The sequence below is a fragment of the Engraulis encrasicolus genome, chromosome 23 (genome assembly GCF_034702125.1).
Source record: "Engraulis encrasicolus isolate BLACKSEA-1 chromosome 23, IST_EnEncr_1.0, whole genome shotgun sequence".
NCBI classification, from domain to species: Eukaryota; Metazoa; Chordata; class Actinopteri; order Clupeiformes; family Engraulidae; genus Engraulis; species Engraulis encrasicolus.
In genome coordinates this window covers 2,150,399-2,168,252 of record NC_085879.1, presented here as the reverse complement: position 1 = coordinate 2,168,252, position 17,854 = coordinate 2,150,399, and the positions used below count along the sequence as shown (strand labels likewise).

Sequence of the window (17,854 nt, the reverse complement as noted above, 5' to 3'; positions counted from 1 at the left end):
TCAGTCTTTTTTACACAAGCTAGAACAAGAGTTGACCCTCTAACCTTTTCACCCCGGGTGCGATTAGTTAAACCGAGCAAATTGCCTAATTGGCCTGCTTAACGTGTACTTTTGCGCAACACTGGTGATTTGTTTCACTTTAAAGGCAAACTCGTTGGCAGGTTTTGCTCATAAAATAGCTGTTAATGTCAGACACTTTCACTTGTTCGTATATATAGCTAGATAGTGTCAAATATAAACCCTACAACGCTATATTATAGTGTGCGTTCTGTGCGTAAAAGCACGATGCGTTTCCAAATAGAATAGAAACAGTATGGGATGTTTTTTTAAGTGATGCAGCCTACTGACTTATGTCATGGAATAAAACAGAATAAAATTACATGAGCAGAATAACAACTTGGTTTAAGCATAAAGTCCATCCAAATAATTTAAATGTTTGACATGAACCTAGCCACACAAAAATCTGAGGGGATTTGTCAGTGTATCTCCAACTCCTTGTTAAATATCACAATATCCCTACTTTCAAAATGCCTACAGGCTGCAAATAACAGTTTGGTGCAATTTTAACAATAAGGTGAGGCTAAACTGGAATGTTAAGAACATAAAAATTGGTTCTGTTAACTGTTTGTCTGAAAGCTGAGCTGCTTTGTGTCCTGGCCATGGTAATGTCTGTGGTTACAGCAATCAGGGGCACTTGTCCATCCAAGGGGAACAAACTACATGTTGGACTTTCCTTTGACCCTTAGAGCACTAACAATTTCATAAAAAATACAGGAAGAAAAACAAACCAGTGTGTACTACAATATGCTGAATATGACCACTTTTTGGTTCTTTTAACATTTTATTGCCGCATTTATAAACACATTACACAGTATCCGTCCTCCAATCTGGAAACTGTCTTAAACTTAAGTGCTATGAGTTTGTACCGTATCTGGGGTTGTTTAATTTCTTCTTTATTTGTACCGACATACACAAAATACATTTGCAAAAGGTCTGCGTAAACTTGTCTGTGTTTGAATCACCATGCAGGCTTTAACACAGAATATTTGGGTAGATGCCAACATACTTTAGCTTCTGCAAGGCCATGTTTAACAAATACCCTTGTGTTTCAGTTGCACTTTGCCAACCATGGTCAGAATTCCAAACATACTTCATAACAGAGATTTAAACTGTTTAAAATGTATAAACAACATGACAACACATGTTCCCAAACGTTTTGACAGTTGTTACAAGGATTCGGGTCATATTTCTGTTGCACATATGTGTCCACCAATGTCAAGATGGCTTTGTTAAAACAGGACTGTACTGCATTCAAACCTGTATTACTATTTAGTTTTTTAAAAAAAAGAAGAAGAAGAAGTGTGGTGGATATAAGAAAACAATGCCTTTCACCCTCCTTTACATGAATATATATGCACATTTACACAGAGAAAAACACAAATTAAAAAACTCTTTCATGATGGGTATAAAAACAATTAGAATACATTCTCCAACATCAACATTTACAAATAACAAGGAGTATTATTGGCGTGGAATGGTCATTTACTAGGCCAACACCAGATTTTATTTTTAATTTCTAATTTCAAGTTAGAAACCTTTCTCCTTTGACTTTGTCCACATGCACTTCTGTGTGTTGTTAATCCTGTGAAAAGCATTTAGCAAATTTGCAACATCATGAACAGGACTGTGATTCCACCAACAATAAAGTTCATATACTGAACATTTGCCTGAAATATACACAGTATATTTAAATTGTCCTAACGGCAGGAAATCGTCTTATGCAATCTGTCAATGATGGATCTGTGAGATTTTCCCACTGACAAAAAAGCTTTCAACGTTGATCTTACCAAGTAGCTGACTTACCTTTCTCAACACTCCTGTATGCAACCTCACAGTCTCAGACTGTCCCTCCCTCTCTCTCTCTCTCTTTCTCCCTCTCTCTCTCTCTCTCCAAACCACAGGAGACTTTCTTCTCTCCCTTTCAGAGCACAATTGTGAAGCCCGGTGCCAGAAAACATTACTCCCTTTTTTGACATATTCAGCTTCAATGTGTGTGCGATTAACTGAGCTGCCAGTCCACATAATGTGTCTATTCTGCCAAACTCTCCTTGGCTGGCCTTCAACATGAGGAGCATCATAATGATGATGATGACGATGATGATGATGATGATCGTGAGGATTATGATAAAGAAATAAAAAAAGAAGTCCTGAAGGTTATTCATCCCAGACGCTATTGAAAGTCAACTGTCCTCTGGGTGTTTGTGTTCCTTGGTTGTCGTGACAACCTCACGACAGTGTCCTGGGCCGCAGCGGCAGCAGCAGCGTCGAGGGTCAGATGTCAGAGGCAGTGGTTGATGGCCGGGTGCCACGAGGAGGCCTGGCGCAGGAGACTCTCAGTCTGTGTCGCCGCCGATGGCGCCCCAGCGCTGCCAGTGGTTCCGTTAGCCAGTTTGACGTGGCGAGCCAGCGAGGAGGAGAGCTGGGGCGACGACACGGGCAGGCCGCAGCCGTACAGGCCGTATGGCGAGGAGGCCAGGGAAGAGGAGAGGGGGTCCAGGTGGTGCTGTGCTGAGCCCAGGACCGACGACCCCCTCAGACCCTGCAGGTGTAGGAGACAGGCTGCTGACTGGGGCCCCGTATGGGCCCCCTGCACATACTGAGCCCTACAGCTGGTTGCCTTCTTGCCATGCAGTGCGGACAGTAGAGGGAAGTCGGCCGCAGCTAGGGGCCGCAGCAGGCCCTGGTAACCCCGCAGCCCCTCGGCACCATGGGAGCTGTAGGCGGCGCGCGCCGTGAGCAGGCTGGTGGCGGCGGCGGGCGAGATCTTGTAGCAGAGCGGGATGGAGAAGCCGTGGAGGGCCGAGTCGCCGCAGGACAGGGCGAAGGGGCCGGAGGAGGTCGGGGGGCAGGAGGATGGCACGGGCGGCAGCAGGCGGGAGAGGCCGGCACAGCCCGCTACCGAGCCAGCGCTGCCATCTGCAACAGACCATCAGAAAAGATGGGGAGTGAGATTTAAAGGTGCAATGCGCAGCTCTAGTAAAGTAAAAGCTCTTGATAGCTTTACTCAACAGTCAAATGATATGATGCACTATAAACGACATGTTGATTGGTCAATAATTAGTTTTCTTGCTGGAGATGTTTGAAACATTTGCTTGTGTTTTTGTCATATTTTACAGAGCCAGCAGGACAGCAGCAGAGTATGCAGCCTGCTCTACAGACAATACGACTGGCTTCAGTGTGTCCACCAATCCAACAGCTGGGGCAAGCCAGAGGTATCTCCTTGAATTCATCAGACTTTGCTTAAAACTGCTTCCATTTTTGAACATGTTTGTTATCATCAATCATCAGCATTGCATTCGCTGAGCCTGAATAGAGTGGTTAAAATGGTGTTTCTGTCAAAGGCTTTCCAGCTACACTTAATTCTCCTGTCCCTGTTCTGTCCCTGTTCACTGTCCTCAATACAGTAAGGGGTATGCAATACCATCATGTAGCCTACTTACACTGTAGGACAAAGCAAAAACAAAAACATGAGTTTTCATACTGGCCAGCCAATTATGTTGCAGGTACAATAGTGATAATGCTTTCAAATAATATCTTTTATAGGAAGGAAAACTGAACAAAAAGGGAAAGCAATGACTTTTTACCCTGTAACCCATAATAATATTAATAGCCTAATAACTATCTTACATAATAATAAGAATGCAAATTAAGATATAATTAAAATGTCCTCTACTGACAGAAAGGGAGCATGCAGTAACTGCACAGTAACTACACTCTTCAGTATTATGTTGGATTTTGCTGCAAATCTGACTTTGTGATTTCTCTACAACGGGACAATATTAAACCAAAAGCTTTTGCCACAAGACAAAGGAGGAATTATGAAGCCCATTTTAATTTCAAGCTCACCTAAAGTATACTGCATTTTGCTTTGAAGGGCAGTGTACCTTAGGGTTAGTTATGTACATGATATGACGATACAACCTTTGCTTTTCTTAGAGAAGTCTCTGAGGAGGCCTTTGTATGACTCTGAAGTAAGGTGTCATTTGATGCACTCCATAAAGACCTCACTATGCCTGTGTGATGGAGTGTTTAATACATTAATAATTAGAAGTGTTGGGGGGCGCTGTGGCGCAGCACACTAAGCCCCCCACACTTGGGCTTGCATGCCCATGGGGACCCCGGTTCGAGTCCGGCAGGGGTCATTTCCCAACCCTACCCCATCTCTCTCTCCACACTCACTTCCTGTCGCACCTTCACTGTCCTATTCCGAATAAAGGCCCAAAAAGCCCATAAAAATATCTTTTAAAAAAATAATTAGAAATGTTATCAGGATTTTTACATATGCGTAATTGTTTATAACAAAATAATAATAGGCCTAATTATCCATCTTTATAGCATTTGAATTTTTCCTCTTTATCTAATTATCCATTTGAATGAACGCATTTGTGCGCAAAGGTCACACATTACATTTTGTTTCAAGTCTAAAACCAAACTCAATACAGGAACATTAAATGGATCATGTCATTTTTGGAATGACATTACAGATGCTTTTAAAGGTTATGAAAGGAATTTAAGTCTTTGCTCTAACCTTGCAAATCCAACGTAAAAGGCTTGAAGTCGAGACTGATTGGGTTTCTCCATGGATATGACTCCAGGATTCCATCCAGAACTCCCCTAATTCCAGCAAAAAAGAGAGTATGAAAAAAAATAAGATGGGGGAAGAGAAGGATACTTACTGAGGCTAGCAATGAAAAGGTCAATTCGTTTTGAAATGGCTCACTGCAGTGCCAAAGCGCAAAATTAAACAGGAACATCTTTTGTAATTTTCAATAAAAATGACACTTTTGCAGGAGTATCACAAATACAGTACAAATTCCTAAAATGGTCATGTTTATTTGCATGTGAACAGACCATAAAAATGCATGTATGCAACATTATGTCCCACGTAAACATTTGTTAAGAAGTGCCTATCCCCAGTACCTGTTTCTCCCCGGGTCTCTGAAGCCTTTGGCAAAGGGGTTCCTGTCGATCTTCAATTTCGTTATCTAAATCCGCCGCAACAGAATCAAAACACAAACAAATAGCAAAAATCATACGTAATAAACACATGTGGTCTGTCCGTCACACATTGTCAAGACATGCAGCTTTCATAAAACTAACAATGACCTCAACTTTTGAAACGGAGCGAGGTTGATGGAGGGGAAGCTACGGTGTCCTCGGAGGGCCAGTAACTCCCCCCCGCCACCCAGGGCGACGTGCCATGTCAAACAGGCCGGGCGCGATAACAGGGGACTTGTTGGGCATCGTTTTATACGGGCCTTTTAACTGCTGCGCACTCCATGGACTGTGCCAGCGCCAATGCGGTCAAGCAGTAAAACAATCTCTCGCTGTAAAAGCAAGTCACCGATGAAAACTGCTGGCAGGCCAAGGGTAGGACAGGCCGTGTACGTGTGTGTGTGTGTGTGTGTGTGTGTGTGTGCACCATGTTTATGTTTCTGAGTTCAAAATAGTGAGAGCATGTGAGTGCACAATAGAGTATGTGTTTGGTGCCATTGAAAATACATGCAGTATAAGACACATTTCTGTGTGTGTGTGTGTGTGTGTGTGTGTGTGTGTGTGTGTGTGTGTGTGTGTGTGTGTGTGTGTGTGTGTGTGTTTAACAGAGGGAGGGAGAGGGCAAAAAAAGGGAATATGTCTGTGTGTGTGTCAGCATCTGTCAGTGCTGTGTGTATGGAGGTCTTTGAAGCTGGAGGACCCTCTCTCCTCTCCTCTCCTCTCCACCTCCTTTCCTTTCCTCTCCTCTCCTCTCCTCTCCACCTCCTCCAGCTGAGCTGAGTTGTCCGAATGTGCTCTACATGTTTGGGTCCACTGACACAGAGCCCCCCCTGCCTCACAGCAAAGATTTACAGCCGTCCTGAGTGGGCTGCCGAAGTATGACCTGTTTATGTGGCTACAAGAAACTGATATGGGCCAGCTCACTTTTATTGCCGGGCAGCCGCCCCTTTCACTTAAGTGTAAGAAAGTCTGACAGAATCTATGAGCATTTCAAATGGCTTTTTTGTCCATTTGTCCAGTAAAAAATTATTTGTTTGTGCAAAATACATTGTGTGAATTTGGTGTAATTAAACACAGAAATGAGTATCATTAGGCCTATAGAATGGTTCATCCTGAGGAGTTAAACTAGACTGTAGGCCTCAAAGTTATAAGTTGTGCTTTACAGCGTGGTAAACATTAAGAATCATAATTATTTTATCTTTTTTTCTTTGTTAACAATTGGCACATCATGAAACATCATGAGAAGGTGTAAAGTTTACCTGTTGGTTCTGATAAGCTGTCACTGTTGTAAATTGCGTCTCAGGAAAGGAGAACGTGTGCACGCCCTCGGATGGAAGAGATGGAATCTGGGACAGGTCCACGCGGGGGTCATGCTCGATCACATGGACGCGTGGCTTGTATCTGTGCATGGACTGCAGGATGATCTGTGTTGTGTCAGGGAGTAAAGAGTATTTGTCAATAACTCATTTACTGAATTGTTACCTGAACAGCGTTTCGGCATAACCAATTATTACATGTTAAGCAGGCGACAAATAAACGCACATGGCCTTTGTCATCCATCTCGTTGTTAGTAAGTTTGACGCGGTCGAAGCTGATGACTTGACGCATCCACGTCTCCCCCGAGCAGGGCGAATCAGGGTGCACGTACAGACGAGGCGCAATGCACGAGTGGTCCGTGTTTCCCGCCACCATCCATTGGGAACTATGGTATACATACCTGCGAGTGGACAAAGAGGGCAAACACTGTAAGGATAAAATGCCTTAAATAAAATCAACAAAATGGTTAAGGAATAATTCACCCAATATTTAATGGCAAGAAAAACTTGTATTGGGCCTACATTTACGTTAGTGTACCAAAATAATCATCGAGGACAAGTAAAGTATCCTCCCATCCCTGTCCACAAATGGCGAAGGTCAGGGTGCGTTAGAGGAAGATGATTTTACCGCATGTGCGTAATTGTATGAGATATGCTCGAGAAACAACGTTAAAAGTGTCTCATATTTATTAAATTTAAATGACAAAAAAAACTTAATTGATGTTTTATTTTTATTTTATTTATTTTTTTGGGGGGGGGGTATGGGAGGAAAATGTACAACCTATTTTTGCGCAAACAAAGTTCGGTTTATAATTGGAACAGTCATAAATATCCGCAGGGATTGCATAGATGCGAGCATTACAACAGAATTTCACTGGCAAGGTTTTTAGCACAAATTTAGGCCTAGTATTTTTTTTCCATCGACGATAATTGTCCATGTTTTTGGGACACAACAGCTGCAAACCATAAGCCAATACAACAACAAGGTTTTGTTTTGCGGATGCGGATGTTGTGGTGATGACGCACCTGTATCTCTTGGAGTCAACCGGCATAATGTCCATGGCGATGTAATACTGCTTGAACGGGTCCAGGTTTCGGACTTTTACCCGCACCGAAGGGAACATTCTCCTGCGTAAACAGGCCATGGGGTTAAATAGTTCAATAATAAATACACTCTGCATGCGCAAACCATGCAGTTTAGATGACACATTTTAAAAGGCATTTTTTTGTCATCAAATAATTTACCGAAAACATTTCTAAGGTATTTCACATAGCTGAGTCTCTGTGTTATCAGTTTTAAAAAAGGGTATATTTACAATCATAAGCTTCAGACCAAGGCAACAACTCAGATCAGAGTTGACGTCGAAAAATCGCAGTATTTTATCGGTCTGCTGCAAGTTTAATTGCTAGTCTCTGTGAAAATGAAACATTGGGCTGGATTTAGTGTGTCCCAATTGCAGTGGGAAATACACAGTGGAAATAAAGGCCACATTTTCTTTGTATTTCACTCTCCTTCGGTGTAGCCAATGTCAAACATAATCCCTCTGGAGCATGTAATCACGTTTCCTAAAGGTAATCGGAAAGTTTTGCTCTGCTGTAATCTGAGCATCACTTTTTCCTCCATGTGAAGCCTAAACTTGGAGGTTAGCGCTTCATTCCCGTAAAGCATTTTCAGATATCTAATGTATAGCTATAAAACTGCACCGAGCTTGCCACAAACCACAAAAACATAACCAAAACATGCCACGCTTTTTATGTTATACCAGAAGTGGCTTGTGTTTTACAGATTAAGTTCCTGTCTCCGTAGACTTTCTTATTTTCATAATTTCCATATTATCTTCTATTACGCGTGGATGTTGCCTGAATATTTAGACATAAATTCACTTTTCTACTATTTTGAGCAGGTCATGATGCAAGTCAGATCATATAAAATCATATAAAATAATGGCCCTTATCACTCTTTATGAAATGATGCTGTGCTTATCCTTAGACTGTACCTGCCAGCTTTGGTGATGATCATTTCGGTGCCAATCTCATGGAAACGGTTCCACAAATCGGACCCTTGGAGTTCCATGCGCACTCCTCTGTCGTGTTCCGGGTCCTGTTCGCTGTCCATGGGCTTCCGTAAGAGCAGGGACGCTTTCCTCCGCATCTCGCTTTCTTTGAAACATCACACACCAAAGTTAAAGGGTGCTGCATTTACAATTACCAACAGTTAAATTAAAAGTACTGAACTTTACCCATTTAACGGTATGAAATGCTAGCCTATTGAATATTTTTATGGATAAACACCTTTTTGAGAAAATTGAACGTGGGATATTAGCTTTATGCGACAATCTCGTCCATATTATTTTCGAAGAATCCAACAAACGTTTCCCTCGCCTCCACACTTGCCCTTGCTATTCCAGAAAATAACCCGTTGGAAATAGCGTTGTTTATTGACTAACTTGGACGGATGCGATATTAGGTCGTGCGTGAAATTACGCTGTAGTGCAATAAACCCGTCCCGGGCATCTGTAAACTAAATACAACACTAACCCCGCTCTTCCCCATCGGCGATCACGGTTCCTGCCGACGAACTACGCTCCTTCTCGGTAAAGTTTTCTAGCAGTCGCTCGTCCTTATCGCTTTCCACTTTCATCCGTTTGCAGCCTTTCCCAACCAGCGCCTCCACAGAGAAGGCGTGAGCCCGCGAGCTCAGACCCTGCATCCTGGGCCAACAAGTCCCGAGCGAGGCTCCGTCTTCTGTCGAACTTCTCAACTTGTTGTCGTGCCTCATTCAGGACGCGCGCACGGGGGCTTCCGCACTTCAACCGCTCCCGCTAGGATGTCATGGATATAGGGAGTTCACACGTGTGTCTCTCTCCTGCGCACTTACATTTAAATTGTCAAATTTCTCCCCCCGTGTGTCCTCAGGTCCAGTGTATTCCATACCCTCCCAGCCTCCGTCTTCCCCTCCCTCTCTCATTTGCTGGCGGGTTGGAGACTTGCCCTTGTTGTCAAATCATGAGGCTCCAATAGGAGAGCGATGCTGGAGAGTGGGATCACGCAGCGACTCCCAACAGAGTAATGTACTGCTGCTTGCTTCCGAATTCACTGTAAATTCACATCCGTTCTTGTTCGCGCGAGGGTATTTGGCGTGCGTCATAGGACTTATTTGGTTAAACTAAAATTACCCATTACTTCTTCAGACATTAAAAGGGTAAAGGTTATCATTCAACGATAGCTTTGTTAAACGCTTACGTTGGGCTATTGTATATTTTATTAGCTTTACTTTTGGCTGACAAACGTATACCTGCACTGACCATAATAAAAATGACCTTGATGAATTTGGCAAAGATTAGAGTATGTAGGCCCATGTTAAGTACATGTATATTTTAACCACACTTTCTTAGACAGATCAACTCGTGAATCTATTGGACCTGCTATTAGTGTCTGCCTAGTGTCTTAAATGAGGAAACGTCTTGGTTGGTGGTCATGAATGATGCGCAAAGAAATAATGTGTTGCAGTTTTCCACACCACGGGGAAACTTCAACTGAATGGGGAACATCTCACAATCTAATAAATGCACATCTGCTCATCTTTCAAAATTAAGTAAACACATTGAATGCATATTGTGAGAAGGAGATGGATTTTGTCACACCCACTTATCTGAACTTATCGTTCATCCCTCTATAAAAAAAACTCAAATCACAAAAACGCGTGGAAGGCTTACACCATTATCAGAAGTCAAACTTTTGGGCCAAGCTTAATCCATTTATGTGTGTAGAAAATGCTACGCTTTACGTGCCAAATGCAGCTATTCGATATTTGACATGGTATTTATGAAACATTTTTGTTGGAGCTACCCATGTGACATATTGTTTTATTAGTAGAGGCGGCAAGCAGAAATCACTTTGCTTTTATGTTACTTCAAATTTGGGCTTAATGGAATTTATGCAGAGGAAGAGAAGGAAAATCCAGGGACAAATATTTTATTCCAACTAACTGGCACCATCTGGAACGCGTATTTAAAACATCTCCATGAAACTCACTTTTTTTCGGTTGAAGCTAACATTTCCTATATTAATTTGAGGGGCTTTCCGTGAAGCAAAGTCCTGTCTGGTTGTCTCCTTTCTCTCCACAATTCTCAGGACTTCCTTACCCGGTGCGGAGCTCCTGTCTGTTTCTCATAATGTCATAGCTATCATGTGAAGTTTTTCAGCGGCGGCAAAGCGGGCGTAGTGACAGGTTTGGATTATTAAATTACTGTCCAACATGAAATAGATCCGTTTTACACAAATAAAGAAGAACGAGGCTTATTAAAAATGTTTTTTAATCACAGAAAATAATTCCAGCAAAGAGAAAAAGAGGCAAATTGCAGTTGTGTTTATATGGAACGCTTGGTTTGGTCGCTGATGGAGGTTCGGGGCCTCAAGAACACGCACCGAAACAGACCTTGCGTGTTAGTGCCCCTGTCATCAGAATATGAGTATTTAAACATGGCAAGTCCAATTTTGCTCTCACGTGGCACCCTGGAGTTGTTTTGTTTAACCTCCAGCTAGCTCATCCAAATGTACATAGGTAGGCTACGTCCAGTAAACAGCCCTGTAACACAATTTTCAGACGTCACCCTCAATGAAAATGAGTGCTGAAAACCTTCTCCCTAAAAGTTTCTCTCTAAAACTTTTTTTCGCTTCTGTTGAATGACTTCATCCATGTATATTATGGTAATAAGAAGTGCCATGCCAGCGCAATTGTGTATTTTTATAGTCTTTTGGCTCGTACCATGTTCATTCTGTGTAATTAAATAACACATTTTGACAATTGTATTTCCTATGGCAAATGGGAATAGTAGCTCACGTTGTGATTTGACCTCGATTTGTCTTTGCCTTCTTTACGCACCAAATTGCATTTTGCATGCGTATAAAACGTCGTGGCAACGGCAACCTGACACCCCCAATTTAACGCGCGAGTCTAGATTACCATTAAAGCGGAAGTAACCTTGATCAAGTGTAATTACAGAATAGTCCAATGATTTCCGAAACTCAAGACGACATTTCCACATCCGGATTATCGAGGATTAGCCCACCCCCCACAGTCAATAAACATGTGTCCAGAAATATTATCACGACATGGATAAAGCTTAGCCTATCTGTTAGCTAAAATGTCTGAAATAATATAGGCGACAGGATTGCATCTGTAGTTTTTCAGTGAACACAACGGGACCGATATCTGTCGGGAGACAATAGGCTTTTGCATGTTTCATTCTGAAACAACCGACCGCCTGTGTGGCAACGAATTCCCCTCGACCTGGAAGGCGTGCTGGCTGCCAGATGTTTCAGACAACGAGGTGCGAGGTCCACCTGAAGTTATCATACCCTGGCCGCCTTGGAAAGTTGGACCAAGCTGTTGCCTGTAGATTTACAATACATAAGCACCCACTGCCGTTTTTTAACGGTTAGTCACCGGTGCTGCCAGCGATAAACAGTGATGGGGAGTGGAGCGTGAATGACTGATTGCTGATTGTGATGTTTGCCCCACCAATGCCCATCAAATCCAGTCAGTCAGTCGGTCAGTCAGTCAAGGTAACATGATTTCCGAGACATTTCGTTGGAAAGAATCAGGGACTGTTGGATATTGTTTATGGTTGTTTATCGTATTGAATTGCCCTAGAAACAATTTAAACTGTATTAAGATATAGTTTTGTCTTCCACAAAACCAAATGCACCCCCACTCTCTCTCTCTCTCTCTCTCTCTCTCTCTCTCTCTCTCTCTCTCTCTCTCTCTCACTCTCTCACTCACTCTCACTCTCTCTCTCTATCTATCTCTCTCTCAGTCAGTCACTCCCTCACTCACTCACTCTCTCTCTCTCTCTCTCTCTCTCTCTCTCTCTCTCACTCACACTCTCACACACACACACACACACACACACACACACACACACACACACACACACACACACACACACACACACACACACACACTCTCTTTCAACATGTCAGCAGGACCCACATCATAATAGAACACAAATTTGGTTATTGCCCCCCACTGTCTGGCTACATTAGGCAGTTCCCTTGGTCCCTGATTTGTTTGCCTCTCTCCCTTCCCAGCACCAGTCCCCTTGGTGACAGTTGAGGGCCAGTTTGACGGCATGGCTGAAAAGCCGAGCTTCTGCACTGAATCTGCCTCTGTAAACACACACACAGCCAGAAAGTGAGGCTGAGGAAGGTGGAGAGATTGAGAAAAGAAATAAAGAAAGGAAGAAAGAAAGAGGGAAGTGAGAGAGAGGCAGAAAGAGAGAGAGAGAGAGAGAGAGAGGGTAAGAAAGTGTATGACTGTGAGAGAGAAAGAGAGAGAGACAGAGAGAAAATACTCAGGGAGAAAAAGAGACTGAGAGAAAGAGAGTGTCCAAGATGCTGGCCCACTTTTTCACCCCAAGTACAACACCCCCCCACCCCCACCCCCCCAACACACACACACACACACACACACACACACACACACACACACACACACACACTCACAAACATTCTCTCTCTCTCTCTCTCTCTCTCTCTCTCTCTCTCTCTCTCTCTCTCTCTCTCCCCCCTTCCTGTGCTCTAGACCCAGGAGGGAGGCTAATTGGCCTCAGCAGGTTTCCCAGGTGGGGTCGGGCCAAGTCCGTCTGCCAGCCGCTGTGCTAAGTGGAGGTGACGGCTCCCGGCATGGTTTGTTTTAGGGGCCCGGAGCCGACACGGAGAGGAGAGAGGGCCCCCACTCTCTCTGCCACCTTGTGTGAGGAGAGAGAGATCAGATGAGATGGCATATACATGGGCACTGCCCCCGCTGCCGAGAGGTGAGTGAGTGGGTTCTTTTTATATCCCTTGGGCTTGGGCACTTCCCCACCTCCCCGACCCTGTGGCCTGCTCGGTTGTGTGTGCGTGTGTGTGTGTGTGTGTGTGTGTGTGTGTGTGTGTGTGTGTGTGTGTGTGTGTGTGTGTGTGTGTGTGCGGGCGCGCGTGTGTGTTTCATATATTGTATATCTGTGCTTGCCTCTGTATGTATTTTTTTCGTGTGTGTGTTTGTGTGTGTGTGTGTTTTGATTTCTGTTTCTGTGAGAGCAGTGCCAGTGAGGCTGGTAGAGTGTGTGTTCTGTGCCCCAGCCCATGTTGTCCAGCAACACTTCCCTAACTGAATCTGAAGCCCATTTCCCAACATTTCCCCAGCACATGCTGACATGCACATAGGAGATTGCACTACTACACTAGCGCCAGCTTCAGAATGAAGGTCCGCTCATTCTGCCTGTGCACGTAAACGAGTGAGGAGCTACGTTGGGAGCCCTATGGGGGATGTTGAGACGGGGTAGTACTTGGTTGCCAATGGGGGCATTAGTCTATTTTGTTTTCTATTACTAAGGGGTGGCGTTGGTAGGCTCATGATGAGGTCAAGGGGGCTGTGGGATGCTTATGATGAGGTCCAGGGGACGTTTTTTTTTTGTTTTGTTTTTTTAAATATTGAGAACCACTGAGAGTCAGCCTGTGGTCGTAGGAACTAAAAGTTGGGTACAGTTTGCATTGTATTTCGCACACTGAGTGAGGACTTGTTCACTCGTCACATTGGCACCGTCTGCTTGACTGCTCTATGGACTTACACATTTAGGTTTTATGTTTGTTTTGTTTGTTGGGATGTCCTTGGGATGTGCACTAAAGGAATACAAAAGCTATGAACGCACGCACAGACACACGCGCGCACACACACACACAGACACACAGACACACGCGCACGCACCCACCTACGGACACACGCACACACGCGCGCACACACACACACAGTACATATTTATACATTTTGGTTACAGACAAAACTATATCTTAATATCCGGTCATTTCACGTGAAATCAGACACTTTGGGACCCGACCGACACGGATTTCAATCATACTTGCTGTGCCTGTTTAGTAGCAAGTTAGCACCCCAGAACTGCATTTGTGTGAATCTGACACTAATATTAAGGGAGAAACAGACTTGCGAATGTTTACATATGAGGGTAGGACACTATGCATTCAGCCTTGATCAGTCAGTGTAAGTCACAAAAATATGTCCATGGTGTTATTTGAAAGCTCTTTTCTGACTCTACAAATTGCATGGAACACAACAACCCTCAGAATATGAATTATCATAAATTGAAAAATTAAAAATTGAATATAAAAAAAACCTTGTATTTTAAAATGGCCAGTTCCTTGTCTAAACATAGCCTGCAATGTCATGAACAACACCTGAAATGCTGGTGTTTGGTTCTTTATTCATTTCAGAGACAATGGGACTCAAAAATATGGCGTCATACAAATCACCTAGTAATAATATGGTGATACCATAGTAATATCACATGACAGCATGTCTATCGGAATATGTGAAGGATGGAGATGGTCCGTGAGGATGCAGGAAGTTCAGTTTCACCTCTCCAGTGCTCGGCATACATTCCTCAACACATGCTAGCCACTAGTTGCCATCATATACAGCTACAACATACCCTTTGATGCTTGAACATTTCAAAAATTCCTTTACTGAGCGTATTCTTTCAACCCTGCCTTCTTAGAATGCTTAAAATGGTCTAGCCAGAGACGTTCTTAATGCATAGAATTTAGAATAGAGAATCTTTGGTCTAGCCTCCACTGTGTCCATTGACAATGGGCAGAAGCCGTGTAGTTTTTAAGTACCTGGAATAGGGACCGACGCGGGTGCAGGGCCCACCGGGAAAATGCCTGTTATGCCAGATGGCCAGTCCAGCCCTGTCCCTGACACTACTCTATTACTACTTCATCACAACTCATTTCAACCCTCATGTCCCATTAGGGCCTATCTCTGAAATGAATAAGGAACCAAACACCCCATTTTCAGGTGTTGTTTATGACCTTACAGGCTATGTTTAGAAAAGAAACCAGCCATTTTAAAATATATGTTTTTTATATTTAATTTTTAATTTTTCAATGTATCATAATTCATATTCTGAAGGTTGTTATATTCCATGCTGTGTGTGTAATTTGTAGAGCCAGACAAGAGCTTTCAAACAATACCTCAGACATCCTTTTGTGACTTACACTGACTGATATAATCAAGGCTGAATGCATAGTGTCCTACCCTCACATATAAACCTTTGCTAGTCTGTTTCTCCCTTAATATTGGTGTCAGATTCACAAAAATGCAGTTCTGGGGTGCTACCTTGCTACTAAACAGGCACAGCAAGTATGATTGAAATCCGTGTCGGTCGGGTCCCAAAGTGTCTGATTTCACGTGAAATGACCCTATTGTTTAAATAGTTTCGAGGGTAATTCCATACATAAGACAAACCCTTATGTGTTCATCTTTCCATGTTGCTTTTCAACAAATAAGTAGGAGTCATGTTACCTTGACTGACAGACTGACCGACTTACTGACCTAACTGGATTTGAAGGGCACTGGTGCGATCACCAGTCAGTCATTCACACTTCTCTCCCCATCACTGTTTAGCAGTAGCAACGGTGAGTAGCTGTTAAAAATGGGGTTGGGCATGTAAATCATCAAACTCTATCGCTAACTAATAAAAGACACATTTTACATTTCCAAAGGAGAGAGAGTGGGTGCAAAAGGGGGAGTGAAAGGCCAATATAGTCCAACTTAGCTGACATGCCAGCATAGCTCGACTAGGAATCACATTATTAGGCAAACATTAGTGGTGTGCATTGGCACTGCCCTCACGATTCGATTCAATAGTGATTCGATTCAGTTGCGATTCGATAGGGCATTTGCCATATCGATTATTCATTTGTCCTGCCCCGCATTGTGGTGCATTGCTGAATCGATTATTGTTGACACTACTAGCAAGCTTAGTCCGATTTCAACTCCTGTTCGGTCAACACTGAGGTGTGTAAAACTATAGGATTTTCATTACACAGAGATGTATGACTTCTAAAACTTTTGTCGAACTATAATTAAAGTACTAACGTCAGTTCTGGCCAGGCCATGGTAGTCAAGAAGCTTGCCGCCCTCCCCTTCATCTAATTCCTAATTGATCCAGGTGCATTCCCTCAGCTGATAATCTTTCTTCCCTAGCGATTGGCCACACGGCTTCGGCACGCCTTTTAAATTCTATCCACTTCCTCTCAACTGTATGCTGCTCGGTTTTTGCTGGAGTTGGTGTTGCTGGTCGCTTGTTTTCTTATGCCTATTTCTGAACACGTTGTTTAGCATTCTCTTTGTTGATATTGTTTCATCTCTGGTAGGCTGCACATTTTTCTTTGAGTTGCCTCGTTAGTTCTGCCTCTGTTGCGATAGGGAGTCCATGATTTCAAAAGTTACGCACCTCAATTTGGACAGTTGATTGTTTTCTCCGTGCGGTGCCGTCCTCTAGGGCGTTAAAACAGATTTTTGTGATGCCTACCCCAGTTTATTTATTTTGCTGGCTGTAGGCCTACAATTTCCCATGCTCTGAGCTTTCGCTGATTTTAACATTACAAACTGCTTCATCACATTCCGCACCTGCGCGTTTGGTGAACGCGCTCTTTCTTTGTTTCCCCCCTCGGCAGTGATGGGCCTAAATACATTCGATCTGTTTACAGCTGCAACTGGGGATGGATGTTTGGCCAATGCCATGTTCTGTGCTTTGTCTGCATGCGGCTGCATGTCAACGCTTTCAATGTGTTGCAGAAGTTAATAGGCCCTATAAGTGGCTTAGGCTATGCCTGTAATTTACATTGTCTCGGGCTTCCCATCCGATCACTTTAAATGCCTCGCACGCCGTTTTTGAATCGCTTTGGTTTCTTGTCATTGTCCACCCTGATGGTAAACAGGATTTTGGCTTGCTGCTTTTTCACCACGCATGTTTCAGTTGCTTACAATATGAATTCGGAATTCTCTGCGGAGGTGAATATTTGATGGTTAACTTGTTGCATTTGCCGTCTGCTGGCGTTTGATATAGGTGCTTAATTGACCTTTGCCATGGGATGATAAATCCATCTTCAATTAACATTCACGTGAAAGTTGTCGCATGGAGTACTGTAGTCTATTTTGCGCTTTGAGTCGCATGGCGGTATAGTGTAGCCTATAGAAATCTGGCGACCCTGTGCGTTAATTTTGTGCTTCGTGCTCTGAAACGGTTGGATTTAATAGCCTATGCTTCCTTTGTCACAATTAAGGGAGACGTCATGAGATGTGATTTTTTAAATATGTTCGTTCCACCGTCCTCGCCGGTCACCTGTCACTTTGTAACAAAACCACAGGTGTTTCTAATCGGGCGTGGCTTGAATTGATTGTTGCTGGAAACCGTGCTTTCGGGACCTGTGGTTATTTATTTATTTATTTATTTTTGCATTCTTTTTATTCCGTGACTCTAGCTGTTTATATGCTGGTGACTGCTGCTTATCCGTCTTGTTTTTGGCATTCCTGGTGTTCAACGCATTCCCCTTGCACCCCCTGTGACCATTTGCAGTGTGCTAGCTCTAGGCCTATAGTCTAGATTGATGTGCTCTTTGTATCTACTGCTTCCTGG

At 43.4% G+C, this 17,854-nt stretch overlaps 1 protein-coding gene across 1 annotated transcript; it reads right to left on the bottom strand.

The window, feature by feature from the left end:
• Positions 1-839: 839 nt before the first annotated feature.
• On the bottom strand, positions 840-9,253 carry tbx22 (T-box transcription factor 22). Its single transcript, XM_063189469.1, has 8 exons — positions 8,910-9,253; positions 8,369-8,531; positions 7,398-7,499; positions 6,598-6,772; positions 6,315-6,479; positions 4,981-5,045; positions 4,589-4,674; positions 840-2,976 (listed from the first exon to the last, which is right to left on the bottom strand). Exons 1-8 carry the CDS (start codon positions 9,148-9,150, stop codon positions 2,339-2,341), a joined length of 1,635 nt encoding a protein of 544 aa, XP_063045539.1. The 5' UTR covers positions 9,151-9,253; the 3' UTR covers positions 840-2,338.
• Positions 9,254-17,854: the final 8,601 nt, after the last annotated feature.